At 30.1% G+C, this 24931-nt stretch overlaps 1 protein-coding gene across 1 annotated transcript; it reads left to right on the forward strand.

The window, feature by feature from the left end:
- Window positions 1–2875: 2875 nt before the first annotated feature.
- On the forward strand, window positions 2876–23710 carry LOC145255721 (large ribosomal subunit protein mL66-like). Its single transcript, XM_080114320.1, has 5 exons — window positions 2876–3227; window positions 7617–7648; window positions 10635–10748; window positions 17642–17765; window positions 23593–23710. Exons 1-5 carry the CDS (start codon window positions 3092–3094, stop codon window positions 23673–23675), a joined length of 489 nt encoding a protein of 162 aa, XP_079970446.1. The 5' UTR covers window positions 2876–3091; the 3' UTR covers window positions 23676–23710.
- The last annotated feature ends 1221 nt before the right edge of the window (window positions 23711–24931 follow it).

Genomic DNA, 24931 nt, shown 5'->3' on the forward strand with positions numbered 1-24931 from the left:
TAGGGCTGTCTTTGACAGTTTACACAGTTTAGCGCACCCTGGAACTGGAGCATCTATTAAACTGATTAAGTCTAGATACTTCTGGCCTAACTTAGATAAGACAATCAAGCAATTCTGTGTAGAATGTGTTGTATGTCAACAGTCAAAAGTTCACAGACACACGAAGTCTGCAGTCCAGGAGTTTGATTTACCATCCGCACGTTTCCAAATGATACATATTGATATTGTTGGCCCGTTACACCTAACGCGCAATGAGTCAGATCCTTACCTCAGTCCATACAAATATTTGTTGACCTGTATCGATCGTGCAACTCGCTGCATCAAAGTACAGCCAATGATCGAAATAACTGCGCAGTCGGTAGCAGAGGCATTTGTCAATGCCTGGATATCTTGATTTGGAGTTCCATTGCATGTTGTAACTGACAGAGGTAGCCAATTTGAGAGCGAATTGTTTCAAGAGTTGGCCAAGGTAGTAGGAGTAGGTTTTTACCGATTGAGAACAACTTTGTATCATCCTCAAAGTAATGGGATGATTGAAAGAGCACATCGTACCTTTAAGACAGTGATAATAGCGCGAAAAGAATCCTGGATGAAAGCGATACCAGTGATCCTACTAGGTATACGCAGCACCCCTAATGAATCAGGTTTTTCACCTTTTACCACTGTTACTGGAGCACCAATATTGATTCCTCATCGGCTGATACACAAGCAGAGAGTAGAAAAAGAAACTCCAGTTAACAAGTATGTACGTAATTTGTGTGAATGGATGTCCCAAATCGACGTACTCAACGATGGAAAAGAATTTATCCATGGAAATGCAAAATCTTTTATACCGAAAACCTTATTTTCCATGTGAGAAAGTATGGTGAAGGGTTGATTGAGTTAGGAAACCATTAGAAGCACCGTACTCACGTCCTTATAAAGTTTTGACTCGATCAGATAAACACTTCCAGATCGATATGAATAACGGTACTCATACACACGTATCAATCAATAGGTTAAAACCGTTTACAAGGCCAACTAGCAGTAATAGAACTAGAGTGACCGAGAAAGCACAGATAGGTACTAATGATAAGGATGTCAGAACAGATGATACCGATAAAGTAGAGAGTAAAATTCCTGGTGGCATGTATAAATCTAAATCAGGAAGAAAAGTGACATGGAAAAAGAAAAATGAATATTTTTATTTTTAAACAGAAGTAGACATAGTAGTAATTCTAAGGATATTAACTAACTCCGTTACTGGAAGGGGACTCGTGTAGTGAAGCCAAGACTACTATTTCTCCATTACATGTCTCTTTCTCTCTACTCTTCCCTTTCCCCCTTCCTTCCTCCTTTCCTCAAAATGTGACCAGCGGTTGTAACCAATCAGGACGGAAAACAGTTCTGGTGGGAAAGACAAAAAGAGATACAAAAAGTGTTGGAAGCAGAAAGACGGAGATGCGAGTGGTTCCAGAGTCAGGGGACAAAAATGAAAATCACAAACTTTCTATAACCCGATACCATTTGTACGCTGAAATGTATATAAACCCATTTCGTTTGGAAGTTCCTTTGTTTCTTTATTATTATTATTCCCAGGTCGGTTTCTACTCCCGTCTTATTAATTTCGACGACTCCCCAAAAGGGGGACCCACCGAAATGGTGACCTATCCAACAAGAATTACATTATGGTAACCGCCATAAAGGAATATGTTACATACTGAAAACAATAGAGAAAAACAGTTTTATATCTTTTTTTCAATCTGGGGGAGTATTTGTGAAGTCACACACACACACACACACACACACACACACACACACACACACACACACACACACACACACATGCTCGCATGCAAATAAACGAACCTTAATTCATTTCAATTTTCCCACACATTTTGAACAAAATAAGTTCTTCCAGCAACGGCACTATTTCAAATACGCCTACATACTTTTCTCACAACAACAAAAGTAAAATGAACATATTTCTGGTGGACGTAGTTGACGACAGTGTCACGTGACACAAGCGACCAATGAGAAAATTCAGAAGATTGTCTTTTTAACTTTTTTCCAAAAACCAAAATATCAGCAGTAGCAATCTTGATTTTGGAGCTGAAGATGTATAAAAACGCATCAAACAGTCTTCTAGATTTCATTCACTTCAGTGAATTCAATTAATTCAATTCATTTCGTTCATTCAGTCGCTTCGACGATACACGAGAACATGCTTTTCGTCTTGACAACATCGTCGCTGTCGACACCGTCAACACCATGATGACACACGCCACACGAACACTCAAATATCACTTATGCACACACGCACCCACTCCGCACATTTTCTAATTAATAACACCGAATTACTTTCCTCACGAATTACCTTCCTCATGGGACTTTTAAGTAAGGCGAACTTCGCCAGATAAAACACAAACTTTAAAATAATCTCATTATTTTCACATAGGATCTTCTAAACTCCTTGATTCCATGAAGGACTTTCATCTAACATTCTAATCATAATGACTTTGAAAGAACTTTCATCGATCGAACCTTTGTTTATTCACCTTGTTGTTTTTTTTTTTTTTAAATAAATGCGGTGCATTTGTTTTGTTTTATTCTTTTTTTATTATTTTGTTTGTTGTTTACTTAAACTTCTGCACCCCTACAGAATGAGACCCTTGTGGAATTTCCACAGGTCCTGCTAGTGAATAGTAATAAGGAAAAGAAAAATGGTTGCTACATCAAAGTAATCTCACCTAACCTTTCACAATGCGGGAGGGAGGGGGGAAAAAAGGAAGAATTTTAAGTAGTGCTAGTGCTGTAGATGAAAGATGGCCACTAAGAATAACGCTAATCAAATACGGGTTTAAATCATATAATGCGAAATAAGTAATTTTAATTTGAAATAAATGTCATCCAATTAAACCGAGATTTATTCTCTTGTGTACTAATAGTACACTGTACTATATAAAAAATATTTTTTTTTTAAATTTCCGGTGTAAAAAAAAAAAAGTGATTCTGGAATAGAGCTGAGAAGGGATATCCCTATCTTGTCACCGGTAGAACTAGTTATAAGGGAGATAACTCTCAGTTCTAGTTTCAAGGGCAAAAGATAAAAATGGCTGCAAAATTGTTATTTCAAGGAATCGTTCGACAATCAAATGTTTTATCGCGATTAGCACCCGTGGCTGTCGTTTCGAATTATCAACAAACAAAACCGTTTTACATTTCCAAACAACTGAACCTTAGAGAAAGTGAGTATTCGCTCTATTTCTTATGTTTTTTTTTTATCGTAAAAATAAAAACATTGAAGGTTCTTCGAGATTTAAAAAAACCCAAACATTTGTCGATTGTGCAATGTAGTTAAAATCTTTGTTTAAATTTTTATGTTATTCCATGAACATTATTTTCAAAGTTATAGGTGGTGTAAGAAGAATAAGAACGATGTTGTTTTTAATTTATATTTTAGTTTAATATTTTTAGCGGTCTGTCTTTGTCAATAATATACAACGAAATGAGTAAAATAATCAAAGTGGGAAAATGTTCAGAATACTGGAAATTTTATCTCTGAGCAGCGTTCATTCCATGCTAGAATGTTCATGGCAGTCCATGTGAAATCTCGTAATCGTTTGACAAAGAAGAATGTTGTCTTTTTAAAAAAAAGCGGGGAGGGGGGTCGCTTTTATAGAATTGAGACGAGATTTGGAGTCGATAAATGGAGTTTTTAGATACCCCCCCCACAAAAAAAAACAATGGTTTCATCTGATTTTTTTTGGTCAATTCTAATAAGTTGCAATGGTAGCTTCCAAATAATGCAATCGAAATTACCTGACTATTACTGAAACAAAACAACTTTAATCGTTTTAGCAGGTGAAAAATTGCCGTGATCTTGTTTAAATTAAAACGAAAAACGTACCTCCCTTTTGAACTCCCCTGTGTCTTACAATCGTTTTCATCAAATTCTGTGTTTTATTTTCTTTAATAAATAATTTTCTACCTTATCGATTTTCGTATTTTTTTTTATATAATCGTCTTAAAAATATGTAAATACCATTGTTTTCATGTGAAATTCAGTTTTACGATTTCCGAAATTTGGTTCAATAGTGTAGAAAAATGTTTAAAAACATTTTTAAACTCGTATGCGTTCTTCCCAACCAGCATCAATATAAAAACAGCAGATTTAAATATATAGCTCCGAGTCTTAGAAATTTTCACTTTCCAAGTTAGTATCTAGGGGCACATTAATTCACAGAGATGTACCCCAAATCTTCATTAAGAAATGCATCTAGGAAAAAGAAAAACTCTGTAAAAACCTGTATTGTGGTAGTCATCTGCACCGACAAAGATTAGCAGTAATACCAAAAAGTGTGGTTGGTTTTACACAAAGCCTTTACCACTATAAACGAATCATCCGTGTGGATTTTTGAGCAACTTAGTTGTTGTGATGGAACTGAATACGTCGAAATCGATGAGAGAGTCAATGTAAAAATAATTTTTTTTTTAAACATATATATATATAGGGGCACACACACACACACACAATGCTACAACAGAACACCGACCACTAATTTGTTTTTTAGAGGTTTCAAGGTAGCTGAGAATGAATCTGATAATCCAATTTGTCGCGTCATTTCACTGTTTTCGTTAACACTATGCTAAAGTTAAGATTTCACAAGCGGTTTACAAAAACATATTTTTGTTTTTTGATCTTTTTTTGGGGAGGGGGGTATTCAATTATAGAACTTGTATATTTTTTAACAGATGCTTCTGCGGCTTAATTAATCGTTTAATGCACCAACTAAGCAAAATAACTATTTAATATTTCGTAAAAATTGTTTACATAAAAATGTTTTTGTAAACCGCTCATGAAAACTTAACTTTTTAAATCAATTAATAAGCATTCAAAACTATGTAACAACACAAAAAAAGAACCATATTTTTTTATTTTAAAATTTTCTTTTTATTTCAAATATCCGCTAAAGATTTCTCCGTCACTTTACTACACGCGTGCACGCATCATGTAAGAAAACATTACTGCACTCATGCGTAGCGTTAACAGTGTTCTGTTGTAACGTAGGGTAATATTTACCATATATATACATATATATATATAAACACTAAAGGTAATTGCGCATAAAGAGAGACCCTAACTTTCAAACACACCGGCAAGTGGCGCCTGCATCTATCAATTGAGGTATGGAAGCACAAATTGGATACAATTTTCAAATATATTTTGTTTATTTTTTCACCCCCTTATAATAAAAATATGAAAACATTTTTTTATCAATGAATTTTTTATTTTTTTAATTGCATATCTTTTCAAATAACTGTTTATTTAAGTTAATATTTTATATATTTTGTCAAACTATTTAGATATTTTAAAAGTATTTCACATGTTTTTAAACAAACAACATTATAAGTACAGATCCAGAAGATGATATTGCTGAAACATTTATTGTTAAATCAGCAACGATTCTAATAGATTGCGCAGGTTTGAATAAAGTATATTTAAATGAAGTACATTTATAAAAAATTGTAAGCATGTTTGAAAAAAAATATATTAACAAAAATATCTTAATATTTTGCCCAAATATACAAGTAAGCAGTTTTTAAAAATAGCGAAAGTTTTGTATCCATTTTGTGCTTTCATACCTCAATTGACAGACCTGCCAGTACGTTTGAAAGTTAGGGTCTGGTTTTATGCACGATTACTCAGTTTTTATTTTCTCTTTCTCTCTTCCTCTCATAGTTGGAAATCTATGCGGACAAGAGAAATAACATAATTTAAATCTAGCTAATCGTAGGAAAATGTGTAATTAATTTAATTTGCCCACATTAAAAGTAAATGTAAAATAAAAAGATAAAAAAAAACACCATTATAAAACAAAGTAAAAGAAAACCAAAAAATAGCATCGTGTAAGGTTTGCTAAACCGCTCTGAAATCGAAAAATAAACAATGGTATCCATGCATATATATATATTTTTTTAAGGGTTTTTTTTTTTTTGGGGGGACTAGAGGTATGTTTTTAATGTGTGCATAGGTAAGTGTAAGGCTATCAGTATTTAATTTTCTGTTAATGAGCAGTTATTATGTTTGTATTTGGTTTATTTTTTTTAAATAATTGCCTCTTGTAGAGAGTGCTGTCATATTTTAAAAGTTTTGAAGCGTTTGTTTATGTATTAAGAAGTAGATTCTGGAATAGTCGAATTGTCAGCTCTCAGCCAATGAGAATGGGCAGAATTTGAGAAGGGAGAATTTATTATTTTTAAATCGGAAAAGAGAAAGATGTTATTTCTATGAGTTTATGGTCCAGTTATGAGGGGCGCAAGCACAATATCTGTAGAATGTGTATATTTCCTCCTGTTCTTGGCTGGGGGCGGTAGGAGGACTTAATATTTAGGGGGAAAAATAAGAACTACTTCCTTTAAAGATTCTGCAATTGTGATGCTGTTGTTTCTAGGATGAAATGTAGGATTTTAATATAATGATTAAACATGCCTAAAATGTCATTCTAAAGTTACATAAGATAGCGATTAATAGTCTAGGCATGATAAATTTGTATGTGGCATCTGTTATTTCAAACCTATAGTACTTTGGTACAGAGGGGATTTTCTGCAATCAAAATATTATATATGGAGGTTTACTCATCACTCATATATATTATTATTATTATTATCATTAGATTTATTTATTATTTTTTTTATTTATTATATATAAACTACATAATTTTTAGAATATGACATCTTTGTTCCATGACGGGTATGATATCATAAATATTTGTCTGTATTTTTTGTATTATTTTTTTTTTAATTAAGTCAAATTCTAAATACCCATCTCAAAAAAAGAAAAAACAAAACAAAATAAAACCCCCCCCAAATTAACAACAAATGTTGCCAAATGCAAAAAAATTAACTTTTTGATTGAATTTTCACATGTGTTCACTGAATGTAAGATGTGTTAGTATCTATACAGTTATTAGCAATTTTATTTGGCCAAGGCAGTGTGTTTTACAGTATGGCTGACAATTTGGGGGGACTTGGTTGTGAATTTCAGACTTAAATGATTTTTAGGGGTTTAGTGGAACAGTAAGTATAAGTTTGAATTATTATTTTAAGTTAAAAATTATCAAACAAATCGTCTGTCATCTTGGAACATGACTCGGACAATAGAATAAAGTGCTGCTAACAACTTCATAAATAACAAATCCTACAATCAGTACACGTGAAACTTTTAGGAAGATTTTCTTTTGCTTGGTGTAAACTATTATCTATTTATTTTTCATCCATCTTTTTCCTTGTTAACATAATCAACCACTCAAAACTTGAAATGGCTTTTGTTGGTTCTTTGATATGACAGGGGCACATATTAAATCAATGTTTTCTTTTGATTTAGGAGCATATTTTTATGTGATCAACCTAAGTTATTAGTGGACTGTGATTATTTTGACCAACAGATAGATAAAAATATTCTATATATAGATTTGCAGAAACAGCTTTTCTTATTTTTATAATTTAATTCCATGAAATCTATTTAATTTTATAATTAACAATCTAATTGTGTATATTTTTTTATATATATATTTATATATATATATATATATATATATATATATATATATATATATATGTATTTTTTTTTTCAGTTTCAGAAAAAGTTGAAGGCAATACAACAATTGTAAGTTTCTTTGAATTTTTATTTAAAACATTTATTTATTTTTTTTTTTTTAAAGCTTTTTTTACTTTTTGTTTTTCTGGTATTTTTTTTTTGTTTATGTGTTAGTGCATAGATTCAGATTTTTGAGGTCTCATTTATTATTTTCAAATTATTAACCACACATAAACAATGCTAGATCACAATATGTCTCCATGGTTTGTTAGCAATGCAATCACAAATCATAACAGCACAATTATTTATTATTTCTTACCACTCGTTCCATGAAGTCAGTCTTTCACTTTGGCATGAAGAAACAAAGAAGTCATTGAATTTGAACTTGAATTTGAAAGAAGTCATCACACTTGAATTCGTTATTGAAATGTTGATGTTAGCTTTTCTTCTGCCAACAGAGGAGGTAGGACATTCTGAGCTATGAATATTTGAGGTCCCGTAAGTCATCTCTGCTCGTCATGTTCACTTTGAAAACTTCCAAAATGATTGCCTACTTCTCTCAATTTCAACTCTTTTTGAGTCATGTGACATCAAGTACATTTCTGGCTACCAAATTGAATAAATACTCATAATAAAGGCAAAATTTTCAACTCCGAATAGTTACAGTAAAAACTTGTAAAATAAAATTGATTCATTATAATTTTTGCTATTTTCAAGAAAAAAGATTATAAAAAAATCTCATGTTTTTTTTTTGTTTTTTTTACTTTTCAAAAAAATTCCCCAAAAAGTTAAAAACAGGAAAAATGGAAGCCAATGTTAATTTCTACATGTTTGAAACTTAATGAAAACGTGATTTTTAAAATTCTCTCCCAAATCAAATAATTGATCAATGTCGTTAATTTTGTACAGACTTATTTTAAAAAAAGTTGAACTATGTATAAACTGAAATAAAATAATATACAAAAAATTCCCCCCCCCCCCATGTGATCTTATCAGAATTTTTTGTGGGGGTGGAGATTTACACCGTAGTTTTTTTTACATATTAAAATATGCTGGAATGATGAAATAAAATCTATTTAATTTTGAATCACAAACATTGCCGATTTATATGGTTTTTATTGATTTTTTTTTTAAGAAAAAAAGAAATTGAAAAATATATAAAAATTATTTAAGTTTTACGAATTTTTAAAAAATTATTTAATATTTACATTTGATAGTTTTTACCTGTGTAATTTCAAACGGTTTCTGAAATTATTTATTTTTTTAATGATTTGAATTTTTCAAGATTTGTGAAAAAACAATGTAGAAGATTCAGTCTTAAAACTTATGAATAAACAATCTTACTGTTAATAAGTTAAAAAAATTCTTTTTTAATCAGTGCTGTTTTTGAATAGTGAATAATTAAAAAATATGTTTAGAAATTGAGTGTGAATTTTTTCTATGGAAAGCAAATGTTTGCACGTCGCTGATAAAAATTGTAGCGTTACTCGTTTTTTTTTTTTTTTTTTTTTTTTTTTCAGAACAAACATATAATTTCTAAACCAAGAAACAATCATGATTTAAGAGCTAATTAAATTTCTTTGTGCACAGCATGTTTTACAATCTGTTAATATTAAATAAAAATGTGACTTTTAGTTATTTCCATTCAAAAAATTTGTATGGAAAATAAGTTTCCAATAAATTTAAGGATTTAGTTAAGATTTAAAAAAAAGCTTAGTTTTAGGAATTAAGAATTGATATTTCCTAGAATTTAATAAAAATAATTTAAATATTTATTTTTTGGCCAACAAATTATAATATTGAAAATTAATATTAAAAGAAATTCTGTCCGTTAACAGGTTCTATATCAAACCAGAAGTTAATTGTTTTAGATGTCCGCTAAAATATGAAATTTTTCTGGATAACATATTTATATATGCCTTTTTCATAATATTTCAAACCAGAAATAATACTTCTACTTGAACAAAAACTTTAAAAAGATATTATATATATTTGCACAAAGCTTTTTTTGTTTCTATATTTTTAATGTTTTATAGAACTTGTACTTTGTATATCTACGACGCCATGTTAATTTCTCATTTTTTAATGTTTTGGTAATTTTTGTGACGTTTAAGTCAGATTTTGTCTGTTTTATTCAATGTAAAATAGAGAATGTTTATATGCGATTTAAACCCTAATCCTTCCTCTTCAATATAGAGTAAAAATTACAATGAATTAATTTCATTTTACTAGTTTTTAATTGTATTTTTTATTATGGGTATGACACTAATTGTCGATACCCATAATAAAAAATACTCACTGACTTCATGAGCCTGATATCCTGTGTATATATGAACACTGTCCTTGGAACCTAAAAAAAAAAAACAAAAAAAAACACACACACACACACACACACACACACACACGATTTATTTAACACAAAAGCTGCTTGCAGATCACAGTATTGTTACTATTATTGAGCTTTTTAAATTGCAGATGCTGCTGACTATGTTACATAGATGTTTTCAAGCATCAACTTAAACATAAAACTTAAAGAAATACGAAAGAAAACTTACCAATTAAGGAAGTTTAAAAAATGAAACAAAGAAAATATATCTGATTATGGAAATAAATTTACATTCTCTCTTTTTTATCCAATTCCAAGTAAAATTAGTTTGCATTCGGCACTTTATAATAAAGAGTAATGTGTATTTATTTTTAAATATACATCCATCATATGCAAGCAATAAGAAGAAATAAAATGTCGAAGTGGGAGGGATGGGCGATCTGAAATGGAGTTTTATTTACAATCTTCAAAAAAATAAGATCTTTTTTTCCCCAAAAAATGTGTAAAGGTTTTGAAAACTAATGTAGTTCAAATAAATACTTAAAAAATCTAAACAACATGAATGTTTCTCTTTTAGAAATGTTATTAAGAATTACTTTAAAATTCCTCAGAACTAAGTAACTCTTCTTTATTTACATTATTTTGTTGAATGGTTTTTAATGAATGACTTTTTGTGCTTTTTTGCTTTTTGTCCTCTCACTGATGTTCTATTTTTGTATTTGCTTTTAGGTCGAAGGTCATTTTGTGAAATCTCCACGAACTGATGTCCTCCTACAACATGATTGCTCCTCCCACCCACATGCATGCTCTTTGTGTCAACTTCAACTTGATATTAAATACACAGTGAGTTTTTATCTCTTTTCCTTTTTCTCATTTGAGCTGAAATGTCCAAGAAGTGACCTGATTATTTCTCTATATACATAAAAGTTTGTTTCTGTTTTTTTCACATGACGATTGATAATTCATATTATTTGGATTATTCAAATTTCTATTGTTCTCATCTTGGGTGTTATTTACACGTTTCAGCTGATGTGATATCTGACCTTCAGATGTATCTTGTCAAATTTATCAATTTTTCTATCAAACTCAGGAAATCTGCATAGAACTATAACTATTCTGTACTTTCACCTAACAATGTAATAAAATATGATATTGTAAAACTTCACTTGAAAATAATATTACAAAAATAACGTAATTTTGTTTTTATTTTGTTAAAAAATGTTTTTGTTTGATTTTAATTCACTCGACACCACTTGAATAATACTTAAATAATTAAGAAACACTTTTAAATGAGGTAAAACACACAAACCACTTATCCAGTTAAGTAAAATAATAACTTTTATTGGGTTTGTTTTACAATCCACAGAGGTATGAAAAAGTGATCAAAAAACAAATATATAACAAATAAATGTTACCAAAGGCAAGATAAGTCTTCTACCTACTGCGATAAATTTTTGGTGTTGTAAATGTTTCTTCTGTTTGAAAAACACGTAGTGTAGAGCGTTACATGAGAACAAGAAAAAATGGTTGCAATGTCTTTAAAGTCTCGACAATGACTTAAAAATAAAAATTATTCAAAATAGTGGTAGAAATCAACTCAACAATTGTCCCAGCAACTTGAAGCTGTTAAAATGAAACTTGAAAACATTATAATTGTAATCTGTACAAAATTTCCTTTCATTTGATATGCTACAAGCCATATTTTGTCAATAATTTCTTTGAATCATGTTGTGGTCACCATCTTGGATTTCCCGGTCGCCATCTTGGATTTTCTGGTTGCTATCTTGCATTTTTCATGGCATAATGATAACAAATGATAATGTCCATCAGAATAATATTTTGCATGTTTTTATGATGTTTCTACTGTTTAGAAGTTTTTATGTTTTTACTTCAAGCTGTTAAACTGAAACTTTATTATGCTAATTTGTTTAATGTAAAACATAACATAATTCTAATCTGTACAAAATTTCCTTTGATATGCTACGAGCCATATTTTGTTAATGTTCTTTGAATCGTGTCATGGTGGCCATCGTGGATTTCCTGGTCACTATTTTGGATTTTTCATGATGTGATAATAATAGTACTTCCTATCATGATAAAACCTTACCTACCATTTTTCTGTTCTTATGATGCTTCTACTTAAAGAAAGTTAAGAAATCCAAAACTATATTAGTAATGTATAAAATGTATTATTAAAAAAATAATAATTGCATATATATATATATATATATATATATATATATATATATAACTTTTCTATATTTTTAATAAATAAGAATGTAAATATACAAAATACTAATAATAGTAGAGGGTGATAAGTAATAAAATGGATTAATCCTAATCTTATACATACAACACTGGTAAATTTAAAAAATATATCCATTTTGAATTTGAGGACAGGGACAAAACTCACAGGTAAGGAAGACATTTTTTTATAACATGAATAGGTTAGCCAAATTAATCATGAGTAGGTAACTGGAACATTTTTTGTTCTTGTGATTAAGGGAGGTGGTGTTTGATCAACACTGCTGGGGAGCCATGATTTAATATACTGTTTTGTTTTTAAATCCCCGAAACAGTGTTTAAACAGTGGGGTAAACAACTGATGATCTCTTAAATTAACATTAGGACTATTGTAAATTCGAGAGAGCAAGTTCATGCAGTGATTGCAGGTGATTAAATGACTTACTGACTAAATAGTTTTCTAACGAATGATAAAAACTATAAAAATTAAATAGCTTTAAAAAAATTTTTTTTTTTATATACTTTCAAAGGTTAAAAACCTTCCACAACTAATGTATATATATATATATATATATATATATATATATATATATATATAGTTTGCAAGTTTTTTAACCTTTAAAACTATATTCAAAAAAATTAGCTGAATGGATTCTATTGCCGGGTTCGGATCTATCGACTGGTGTTAATTGTGACAACCTGCACTGATGATTCCTGAAAGGATGAAACACTAGTGTCTGTAGGTATTTAATAATTATTATAGTAAATAATTTTGTCAGACCCTTTAAGAAAATTGTTTCTTATCGTTGAGCACTTTCAGTTGTAATAAAAAGTCAGTCAATTTAGCTTTTATGTGCAGATCATTATGTAATCATTAGATCATTCTGACAGACATTAAAAAGCATTTAAAAAATAAATATTCAAATTTCAACAATATTTCTTGCGGTTAACGGTAGCCAAATGGATTGGGTCCTTGCTAATGAAGCCAGAGATAGTTTTTGTTGCCGGGTTCGGATCTATCGACTGGTGTTAATCGTGACATCCTGTACTGATGATTCCCCTAGTGTCTGTAGGTATTTAATAATTATTATAGTAAATATGTATATATGTGTGTGTGTATATATATATATATATATATATATATATATATATATATATATATTATTTCAACTACTCCAGAATAAAGTTTTGTGAAAATAATTATTACTGAAACCTTTATATCAGTAAAGATCTTTACAAATAAAGAAATATGTAATATTAGAAATAAACCAAATGTTGCAACATCTTTTCAGAATTTTAATTTTTAAAATTATAGTAGAAAAAAAGGGAATATGTGTTAGATGTTTATATTGATGATGATATCTTAAATCTTAATACATTATTTACCTAATCTGCACTGAATGAGTAACCTCATTTGCATATTACATTAAAGAAAATCTATTTTAATAAATCTTATAAATTATTTTCTGTAATAGAATCGTTTCAATTGTACTATTTAGAAATATTATTTATTTAGTTTATTTTGTTTATTTTTAATTCAATTTATATTTGATTTAATTTATTTCTAATTATTAATAAAACAGTTGTATTTAAAACAGGAAGTCTCATATTAAACTATGAAAGTTATTTCCCTTTAAGGGGAATAACTTTCATAGTTTAATTGTTTGAAATCTGAAAGTGAATTTTTATTTAAACTCTGAGTTACACAATTTACTTGATGTTATTAACTGTTTGCTGTAATGGATTTGTTTCAATTTAGAAATATTCTTTAAAGCTGATTTATTATTTTTTAATTTTATTATTTTGCGTTTAAAATCGGTAATTTTTAAAATCTATTTTCAACTATTTGAATTTTTAAGAAACATTTTTTTTGTGCTGATCCGTTTCTTTCTGTTTTAAAACAATGCATTTAGTAATTTTCTTTTATTAAAGAAATTTAGCCTTTTTTTCTTTAGAACATATACTTCATAAGTTTTATTTTTAAAAACATTTTTTATGAAAAAGTGATTAACAAATTTCAAGCTTCAGATATGGCCTAAACAAATACAAACGATTTTATAAACTGATAAATTTATGACTTCTACTCCGAAATAAATCATTTGTTTAAATATTTTAAACACCGCTTCTGGGTGGGGGTGGGGGGTATGGGGATAGAGAAAAATAATTTTGAATACTGTCCTCATTTACTTGCACCCTTAGGATAGCAAAGTTATTCAGAGACAGGGTTGGTTTTTAATGCGAGTAAAATCCAGCTTTCCAACAGAGAATACTCTGGATTGGGGCAAAAATTTAAAGTGCCTCAGTCTAAAAAGATTTTTCATTTACTGACTGAAAATAGAATAGCAGAAGTGTAGTATCAGAACAGATACTACACTTTTCAAGATATGGTCTGTTTACAATTTTATTAAGTTTTAAGTACTGAGTGTGTTAGATTAAATATAAACAATGAGTTCAAATATTCTTCCATGAAAAATTTACTGTGATAAAGTAACCTTCATATTTATTAAAGATGTGTTTGTTATACTAAATAAATTTTAACCATTGTGTTTCTTTGTAATTGTTTCAATGTTTTGTGTAACAATATCAGTGTCAACTTTGATATAACTTATTTGCTTTAAAGTTCATGGTTGGATTTCAAGAGGTTGTTAAAAATTTTTAAACACCTTAGGGAATAGTTGCTCTTACAACATCAACTTACTGGAAAGGTGCCCACGAAGCGGGTACCTGAGTGTACAGCAAAGTCCCACGTGGAGCGCATGTATCTTTGCTAGTAATTTGTAATTATATGAATAAATGCACAATTTTTCCAATATTTACACCTTCACATATTTGATAGGCACGATTATTAGTTATTTTATTTCATTGTAACTTCTCAGAAATCAAGAAGCTAAAACTTGATTTTTATATGAGATAAATAACTGACGACACTGCCATCTATAGCAAAACTTCAAAGGCCATGAATGACCAAGTTCTCTCTGATTCTCTCTCCTCTGATCTTGCAATGGGGAATGAGGTGGCTGGTTAATTGTAATTCATCTAAAACCAATCTTCTATCTTTGCATCATCAACGCTCTGACCCCTGTCTGGCATCAATTGAAATGAATGACTCTCATCTTGGTGAGGTTCCATGTTTTGACAAGCTTCTTGGTCTGACTTTTACTCCCGATTTGAAATGGAACACATACATTAAATTTGTTACCAAGGTCGCTGGAAAAATGGTGGGATCCTTCTAGTGTTCCAGTAGATATCTCACTACCGATGCAATTTTCTATCTGTATAAGAACCAAATACGTCCAAGGATGAGGCATTGTTGCCACATCTGGGCAGAAGCAGCTTATCCTGCCTTGACAGAGTTCAAAATAGACTTCATAACCTTGTACATGATGCCCTTTTCTTTTCCCTTCAGCCTCTTCCCCACAGAAGAGACATTGCGAGCCTGCCTCTGCTTTATCATTATTTTCATAGTAAATGCTTGTCTGAGCTCCAATCTCTTTCACAAAAAAATTCTAGCTGAAACCACTATCTATAATTTCTCCCACCTATGCACAAACCTAAACGTAGATTCCATGAGCAAAGCTTCTTTCTTAGAACTGCACATCTGTGGGACTCTCTTCTGTTTCCCTGCTTTCCAGCTGACTACAATATGGTCGTCTTCAAGTCCAACGTAAACAAGTTCTTGATGAGTCGTCCCCTTAAGTAATCCAATTTACCACTATTAACAATTTCTACAATATTGTTCCATTGACTTCCATACACCTATTAACCCTTACCCTCAAGTGACCTCCGTGCCTTGGTCAGTGGTGACTGATGTAAAAAAAAAAAAAAAAAAAATATTGCCTGATAAACCGAACACACTTGAGAACAGTGTCTAGTGGATGATAAGAAATAAGTTGCGATGTTAAGCAAAATTAATTGTAATTTTGTAACAATATATTTTGATAATTGTAATATTTTTAAAAATTCATATTTATCTAAGTTTATTCATTTTGTGAATAATTATCACATCACAATTGTTCATTTTGTGAATAATTATCACAATTATTCCTTCTTGAACTAAAGCTTAATGATTTATCTTCCCTTTATTTTGATTGTTATTTCGGCTATTTAATATTCCACTTTTTTTTCTTTTTTTTTTTACTAAACTATTTTTTTAAGTTAAAAATTTCAAAATACACTATCGTCCGGGTCAAGTGGTAAAAATTATTTTTTTTTTAATCTTAAACAAAATAAAACAAGTGGAGAGTAGAAGTGTTCTTGTGTGTGATACGTTTCTCAGAAAGGTGCTTATAACTTTGTTTCGTAATGATCTTATTATGGTTAATCTGATTATGTTGAATACTTGCTTCCCACAGGGTCGGCTGAAAATAACTGGCCCTATTCGATATTGAAAAAAATAAACTGATATATTATCTTTACTTCCATAACACTATACTTGTTGATTTGCGGCTGAGATGGAAATAGGCAAATGGGAATTTTGATATATCAGTTTGAGAGAAAAGCGGCTGATTCGATATTTCTCATTTTCATTTAATGCTTTTTTTTTCTTTATTAAGCCATCGTCATAAAACCGTTAGCAATAGACAGAGACTACTAAGTCAATTAGAGAATTCATAAAACTTTGGAACATCATACAATACAGAACTCTGAAAATGTAGTGGTGTTACATGTTCTTTCACACAATTTTGAGCCAGCACATTCAGAACTAGAGAACACAAAGCAAAAGGAAATTGTCAGTATATCTATGAATAAACACCAGTGTGATCATGTAGAGGGTGTAATATGAATATATATCACTGCAGGTTTGGTCTGTTCAGCCACATTATTAGGCTATATTTAAGCATTGCGGTGGGGCAAGAACCATAAAATAATGTGTAGGCAACAGAAGCTAGTGATATATTCCGGCAAGTTGACAGCAAATCTAATCCAAGCAGATCATATACTCCAGAGGGAACAGGGTGGTGGCAGGGAATATGTAGTATATATCTGATGGCACGATGCTGTAGATGCTTAAAAGAATTGGAGAGCACCTTGTCAACTCTGACAAACATTTGGGACCTGTATTTCTAATAGAGATGAATGTATGCCCAATGTGATGTACGATTGCATGCGCTTATCAGAGAGCTTCACCACATGATTGAGAATAGAACCTCTGACCAGAGAACGGTGGAGCTGTTCTGTTAGCATGCGTATATAAGCAAGTTGTACTGATGTACTTGTCAAGGACAAGTTCAAGGGTGTAAATTTTTTTGGCAGGGAAGTTTTGTCTTCCTCCCACAACTTGGTATTGTCCAGATTTAACATTGCTTAACTTTGGTGATTTATCGAGAACCTCTGTGTGAATGTTATGCTGTATATTACTCTACAAATTATATGTACATATCTGGTTTTAAAGATCTCATAGTTTTATTCTTTAATTTGTACCTGCATCAATTTGGCCACACTGTGTATGAACCTCCTATTGGTAACTCCATGCAATTTGTTCTCCCTTTCAGGATGTCCTCATCATTAGCCAATTTCTTGCACCCGACTGCACCATGCTACCACAATATGTTACGAAAATTTGTAAAAAGCAACACTACAATATGCAACGTCTTGCAAACAAGGCCGTCCGAGCAGGTAAGTGAACTTCGATTTGCCAAATCTTAAAAAAAACAAAACGATGTTCTATATTTAACCTTTTTACCTGACAATATTAAATTGTATTTGAGTTAGAGGTTGATGTTTACAAATATTAATTTTTGGAGTTTCTCTGTTTGTTTGTTTGTTTTTTTTCTAATTTCTTCATGAACATAGTGACAGAATATTGTTCTAAATGTGAGACAATCGTCTGCTGCTATGATTCTTTGAAGGAACTGACTTATTGATTTCTTTCGTATTTTTTTGGAGGTTCTGGTATGACACTCAGTGGTGAGGCTCCATTTGGAGAATGTGAAGTTGCCCCTTAGTTACTATTGCTTCCAGGTTATTTATTAGGACAGCTGGTGCTACCAGATCAGGCTGTCTGAAGATACTGGCTTCCTAGTCAAAAATGCACCAAACATTGATGTTATTGTTTTTTATTTTTGTCCTTTCCACTTGCAAAACGCAATCATGTTCTACAAACCAAAATAACAAAAACAACAATTTTATTCTACAAAACAACAAAACCACACATTATGAATAAATATTTGAAGATATAAAGAATTTGAAGCATAAAAAACTTTTTCCAAAATTACTTTCAATAAAAATGACTCTGTATTCCTGCAATAAAAATTGCTATATCATCTGTTCCATATTTTTGTTGTCGATAAAGTGATGCTTGTCTACATTAGTTATTTTCTTGTTGAAAAGATGTTTATTTTAAATAAGCTAGAATTATGGGTTCCATGGCTTCAATTCTAGTATTCCAATACAACTCGTTCATTTACTTATTTTTATTATTGCTTATGTTTGAATTCATATTTTGAAATCTACAAAGTTTTGACAAAACTATAAATATTTTGTTAAGGTAATGTTTTAAGCTCTATAAGAATATTGGAAGATCTCAAGGTTTTGGTTTTGATTGCTGGTTATAGTATCTGCTTTATTTGTTTGAAATTGTTTACCATTAATGCAATATTTTCCATTTCTAAAAGTAAAGATTTCTGATATTTTGAAAGGAGACAAATTCTATAATATCTTCATGTTTAAAAAATATGACAACAAAACATTATATTTGTATTTATGGAAATAAATCAATAATTGTAAGAATAGTCACTAATTACAGGATATTAACAATTTCCTTTTCAAAAATGCTTTTAGTAATTGTTTACTAATAATTTGTCTACTCGTAATTGTGCACCATATGTGCATGTCTGTTAGGCCCGACACAAAAAAAAACATCAATTTTATTTGTAGAAATTGAAATTATTGTTTTTTCTCTAAGCAAGTAAATCATGTTTGAAGCCATACAAACTTTTACAAAATGCAATTCAAAATCATTTCTTCATGTTCATCATTCTTTTTGTGTATCATTCAATGACATGACATTTGCAAATATGATTTAAAAGAAAAAGACAAAAAAAAACTAGAAATTATCAAATATCTATTTTAAATAATCAGCATTTGATCATCACAAAAATCACTTATGCTGGTGAATTCCTAATTCATGGATACTTGTTGCAAATATTTCATATTACTGTAGCAATAGTAGATAACAACATTTTGAATCTGTGCTTGATTTCTAAGTTGAGCTCTGGCTGGTGAAAACATTTAACATTTGCCCAAACAGAGACCATCTCTTATGCGAGCTGAGTAGTTGACGAAATCTTAAAGAAGATGGAACTTGACACATTCTTCCTCTTTTTGGTCACGATACTGCACAGCTATCTAACTCCTCCACTGCGCTTTTTTTCAACCTCCAAACTTCTCTTTTGGAATGAGATTTATCTAGCCTTGAGAAGACTCAAGTATCCAATATGGCTGTAGCTGCCCACATGTGGATCTAAAAATGTCACACGCGTATATCTACATAAACACATCCATACATACAGTCTCTCATAATATGAACTTTTCTCTATTCCTTACAAACGGAACATTTATTCAGCATCATAAGGATTCTCTAACCTTTTTCTTCGTCGTGACTTCTAGACAGTGTTCATTTACTAATGCTTTTCTGGCGCTATTGTTATATTTCCATATTAACAAAGATAATTCAATAAAGCTGTTTTAAATGTTAGAATGTGACTTTGCCTTTCTGTTCTATATATAAACTATTAAATCTCATTTGCCAAATCACTAATATTTCTTATTGCATGAAATTATTTCTTATAAGAAGATAAACATAAAGAAATAAAAAAAAAGCTCAATTATTTTTTTACTGATATCAAATTTAATGAATATTTGACTATAAGATGATGTATATCCTCAACATGGAGTCTTCAGGCAGCTCTCAATAATTTTATGAAATGTGAGGATCGCAATGTATACAATAATGGTAGTGTACAATAGACACATTCAACCTGTACTCTTGTATGAGAGTGAGATGTGATCGATGACAAAACATCGAAACTGCAGTCATATTTGCAGAACATTGGATGGTGAAAATTGTTCATCTCTCTGTAAAGACTTCCATGAAAAATTGTGTGGCATAACAATGTCTTAACTAGTACAACCACGTGTGTTCCATATTGATGTTGATGGTTCAAAGCCACACAGTAGGCTGCTTAAGATATGGAGGGGATCAGGTGATGATGACTTAGTGGGTGGCACAAGAAAAGACATTGTGAGCCTGTCTCTGTTTTATTGTTATTTCCATGGCAGGTGCTCGTCTGAGCTCCATTCTCTGGTCCCCCCCTTGCCAATCTTTCACGAAAAACACCCGACTACCTGAAACCACTGTCAATAATTTTCCCCACTCAATTTCAATGATCTAACAAAAACCGATGTGTGCATATGAATTTCTAATTATATTTTTTGTACTGCATAAGAACTTTTACTAGGATGCCTATAATATATATATATATATATATATATATATATATATATATATATATATATATATACACACAGATTGAAAAAGGAGTGTATATCTCTGAAATATATCTCTCTTTAAAAATAAACATTTGTTTATTTTATAAAGGTTAAAAAAAAAATCTACGTTGTTATTTGGCTTTAAAGTGTTAAATGTAACACGTCTCTTATTTGATTTTTCATATATATATATATATATATATATATATATATATATATATATATATATATATATGAAAAATCAAATAAGAGACGTGTTACATTTAACACTTTAAAGTGTTAAATGTAACACGTCTCTTATTTGATTTTTCATATATATATATATATATATATATATATATATATATATATATATATATATATATGAAAAATCAAATAAGAGACGTGTTACATTTAACACTTTAAAGCCAAATAACAACGTAGATTTTTTTTTTAACCTTTATAAAATAAACAAATGTTTATTTTTAAAGAGAGATATATTTCAGAGATATACACTCCTTTTTCAATCTGTGTATATATATATATATATATATATATATATATATTTTACCTCTTGGAAGAATTTTAAGTTAAGTCCACTTGATGTTAGCTGTGGTTTTACTGTAGCCGGATAATTACGCGTGGTCGCGCGTGATTTTAAAGTCTGGGTAGGTTTATCCATTAAAGGCGTTGAGTGAAATTTGAAAATCAAATAAGAGACGTGTTACATTTAACACTTTAAAGCCAAATAACAACACGATTTTTTTTTTTTAACCTTTATAAAATAAACATTATTTGAATTTCAAATATATATATATATATATATATATATATATATATATATATATATATATATAAACAATCAAACAGACAGGAATACGAATTTATATATATATATATATATATATATACGTATTCCTATCTGTTTGTTTGTTCCCAATTTGATTAATATATACAAATTGTCCATTCCGTTAATACTTCATTCATTTCTATATATAGTATTATTCTTGCATATTCTTGATTAAGAGATGACGTCATTTGCATATTATGTACATTAAGGAAAATCGATTTATTAAATAGCGGTGTGTTAGTTATTGTTTATAGTGAGAGGATTGTTTTAAGTATTCCATTTACGTTCATTATTATAATTTGATTTATATTGAGAACATATTTAATTTATTTTTACCAACATCAATTTTCTTTTTATAAACCAATTTCAGTTATTTGAGTTTTGAGTTATTCCCCTTGGATGCTAACTTTCTTCTTTTTTGTTTTTGTTTTCTTTTTCGGCAGATAATCAAACTAAAAATAATTCACACAAACTTTCAAGCATTATTTTTGGAATCAATTCAAATAAAATAATTTCCGTGATTTCGCAATCCAGTGGATTTTTATTTTGAAATAAACAAACAATCCAATTCAACTATGATTCTTTATTTAAAACAAAAACAACAAAAAAACTTTCATTTGCGTTTTTTTGCCAGTTTTTTTCTTCACATTTTTTTTGACATTGTAACTTAATTTTTTTCTTTTTAATAACACAATAAGTCATAACCCATCATTTTTATAACATAAAAACGTGTATTTCGGTTAACACAAATTCTACTTTGGTATTTTTGAAACTGAATTATTTAGTTTGTTTTCATTGCAACAAACCGTAATAACAAATCTTTCTAGACTGAGAGAGCATAAAAGAAATTCGCTTAAACTGGAATATAGTCATAAAAGTTGCTCAATATCTGGAGAATAGCTCCTCTTCATGTCCCTTCTGCCGAAATATCTGGTGGAGAGTTTGTCATGTACTTCTTTTTTCGGGGACGGGGGGGGGGGGTTACTTTTTCGTGTTTTCATTCGTTCTTTTATTTTTGAAATTTTTGTTGGGGTAACGATGGAGTTGACATATAATAATGAAAAACTGGTCAATATTCTTAGTATAGCAGGTGTGGCCAAACCGAACTTCATGTCGACGCTGGCAACGCTGGATATCCATGCTAGTGTGTATATATATATATATATTTTTTTTTTTTAATTTCTTTTTTTTTTTTCAAACAATTGATGTTAGCTATACTAAAATATTGTTGGTCATTATTGTCACCTATTGATGAAGGCTTAATTGGAAATATTGAAAAAGTACAAATTTACTAGATTGTTAAATGAAATGAATGGTGATTATTGAGTATAATTCAAATTACTGAATATCTAAAAAAGAAAAAAAGAAAATTGTTATACAAAATTTCAAATCCCTTGGAAATATAATTCCCAATCCAAGGTTTCTAATTAAAATAATGGAACTTGACCTAATTTAGATTTTACAATTAAACATAAGATTAATTCAATGCCAGACAATATATTTTACAGAATTTATATCTAAAATCTATTTAATAAATTACCCCAAATATTAGAAAAGCTATAGAAATATATTCACTAAGTTTAATTAAATCAAAGTTGAAAAATTTTCCAAGAACAGTGTGCCTAAAAAAAAAACAAATGAAAACTGTTGGTAAAATTCAAATAAAATCACTCCAACATTGTTAAGAATATTAAAAAAAAAAATTTACACTTGAAGCTTAAAAAGAATATCATAAATGTTTTTTGTAAATAATTGAATAGTTATTGAGCCATAAAATCAACTAACCAACAACTCTGGTTGATCAACCTCATTTTACACGATTTCAAAAAGTAACCATTTCAAATTCAATAGTTTGCTTTGTAAATCTTTAATCTTAATATGAAATCTATTTTGCCACCAACATCCAGCTGCTCTGAATATAGAGATTTTTTTATTCTCAATCTATCAGGCCCTAAAAATGATCGGTGCACTCCACCTTTTATTGGATAACCTACGACATTCTTTTATTTTGATTTTGATTTTCATGATGATTCCATTTGTCAGTCATTACACTTTTAATATTTTCTTTTTCAATTTTTATCCCAATAAATTGACTTGATTGCTTTTTTATAATTTTATTTGCAGGTTTAATAAAGAACTTGACAGATGACCAGCCATCGGAACCACCTTACAAATATATGAAATACAATGTGTATTTTAAGAATTAATTGATTGACATTTCTTATTAAAATCTTTTAATATTTTTTGTGTTTATCTTTTATTTAAAATGATTTCTGTGTTTTTTAAGACTAAATTCAGAATCTATCAAATTTCTAATATTTTGATGTTGTGTGAACAAAAATACTCATCCACACCAGAGTTTACTTTTAAAACTCATATCACCAATATCGAATATCATATGTATATTTTGCTGTCACCATCAGAAGGTCATCTCAGTAAAATGAAGGGAAAAAAGTTTTTGCGTTGAAAAAGATAGATTTTTTGAAAGTCTCGGCTTTTAAAATAAATGATGTTATTCATTAAAAAACAAAAAAAAAAACATTAACATGACTTAACAAGTATTCCAGTTGCTTAGAGAGACTCAGACTGACATCAAATTTGCTGTTTAAATCTCAACTTGGACTGCTAGATTAACAAAAATGAAAATGTAGTAATGCTACAAACAACCTTATATCAAAGAAACAAAAGGTGTGCTCTCTCTGCTACCGGTGTGGGGAACCAAAAAGAAGACCTGAGAGGTATAGCATGTTTTATAGAGGACAAGACAAGATGAACAACGTGAAGCAGCAAGTGTTACTGAACATAAAATAGGCCAAACTCTAACAAAGGCTGACTGGGAAGCCATCAGGAATCTCATCAAAAATGCCTCATGGGGAAATATCTTTTCTCTTCCAACTGAATAGTGCGCAAATAAGACGACTGATTGGTTCAAAACGGCAATTGAAGCACATGTTTCCACACGGAAATTCTACAGCAAGCCTCACTCTCCTCAATGGTTTACTTCTTGTGCAACTGCCATTGCTCAAAGGTAGCGTGCGTACCACAGATTTAACCAACATAAGTCCAGTTCAAACAGATAGAAGTTTATAGAAGCTACAAGAAATTGTAAAAGAGAAAAAGCGGCAGCTAAGACAGAAGACCCTGAAACCACCAGAAAATGCATCGGAGTGCAGAAATTAGGAACCCACGATTTTTGAAAAATCTACAATAGTGTAGTAAATAATGGGCAGTCAACAATTTCCCCACTATCAAACAATCATGAGGCTGTTTGCACAGCAACCGAGAAGGCTAACATTCTTGTCAGTCGGTCTGCCTCAAACTCCACATTGGATCTGGCAAACCACTCTCTCTCTGACTTTCCTTTACAGACAAACATCACTCTTGATGATCTGAAAATCACCCCTTCTCTGGTGCAATGGTATCATAAAAAACCTAGACACCTCAAAAGCATGTGAACCTGATC

This window comes from Euprymna scolopes, chromosome 31 (genome assembly GCF_053919585.1).
Source record: "Euprymna scolopes isolate OS-2025 chromosome 31, ASM5391958v1, whole genome shotgun sequence".
NCBI lineage: Eukaryota > Metazoa > Mollusca > Cephalopoda > Sepiida > Sepiolidae > Euprymna > Euprymna scolopes.

What these genes read in the sequence shown, in the direction of transcription:
- LOC145255721 (XM_080114320.1), top strand. Translation starts at nt 3,092, where the DNA reads ATGGCTGCAAAATTGTTATTTCAAGGAATCGTTCGACAATCAAATGTT. An exon ending in ACAACTGAACCTTAGAGAAA is followed by an intron (nt 3,228 to 7,616) that starts GTGAGTATTCGC and finishes TTTTTTTTTCAG; the next exon opens with TTTCAGAAAAAGTTGAAGGC. An exon ending in AACTTGATATTAAATACACA is followed by an intron (nt 10,749 to 17,641) that starts GTGAGTTTTTAT and finishes TCTCCCTTTCAG; the next exon opens with GATGTCCTCATCATTAGCCA.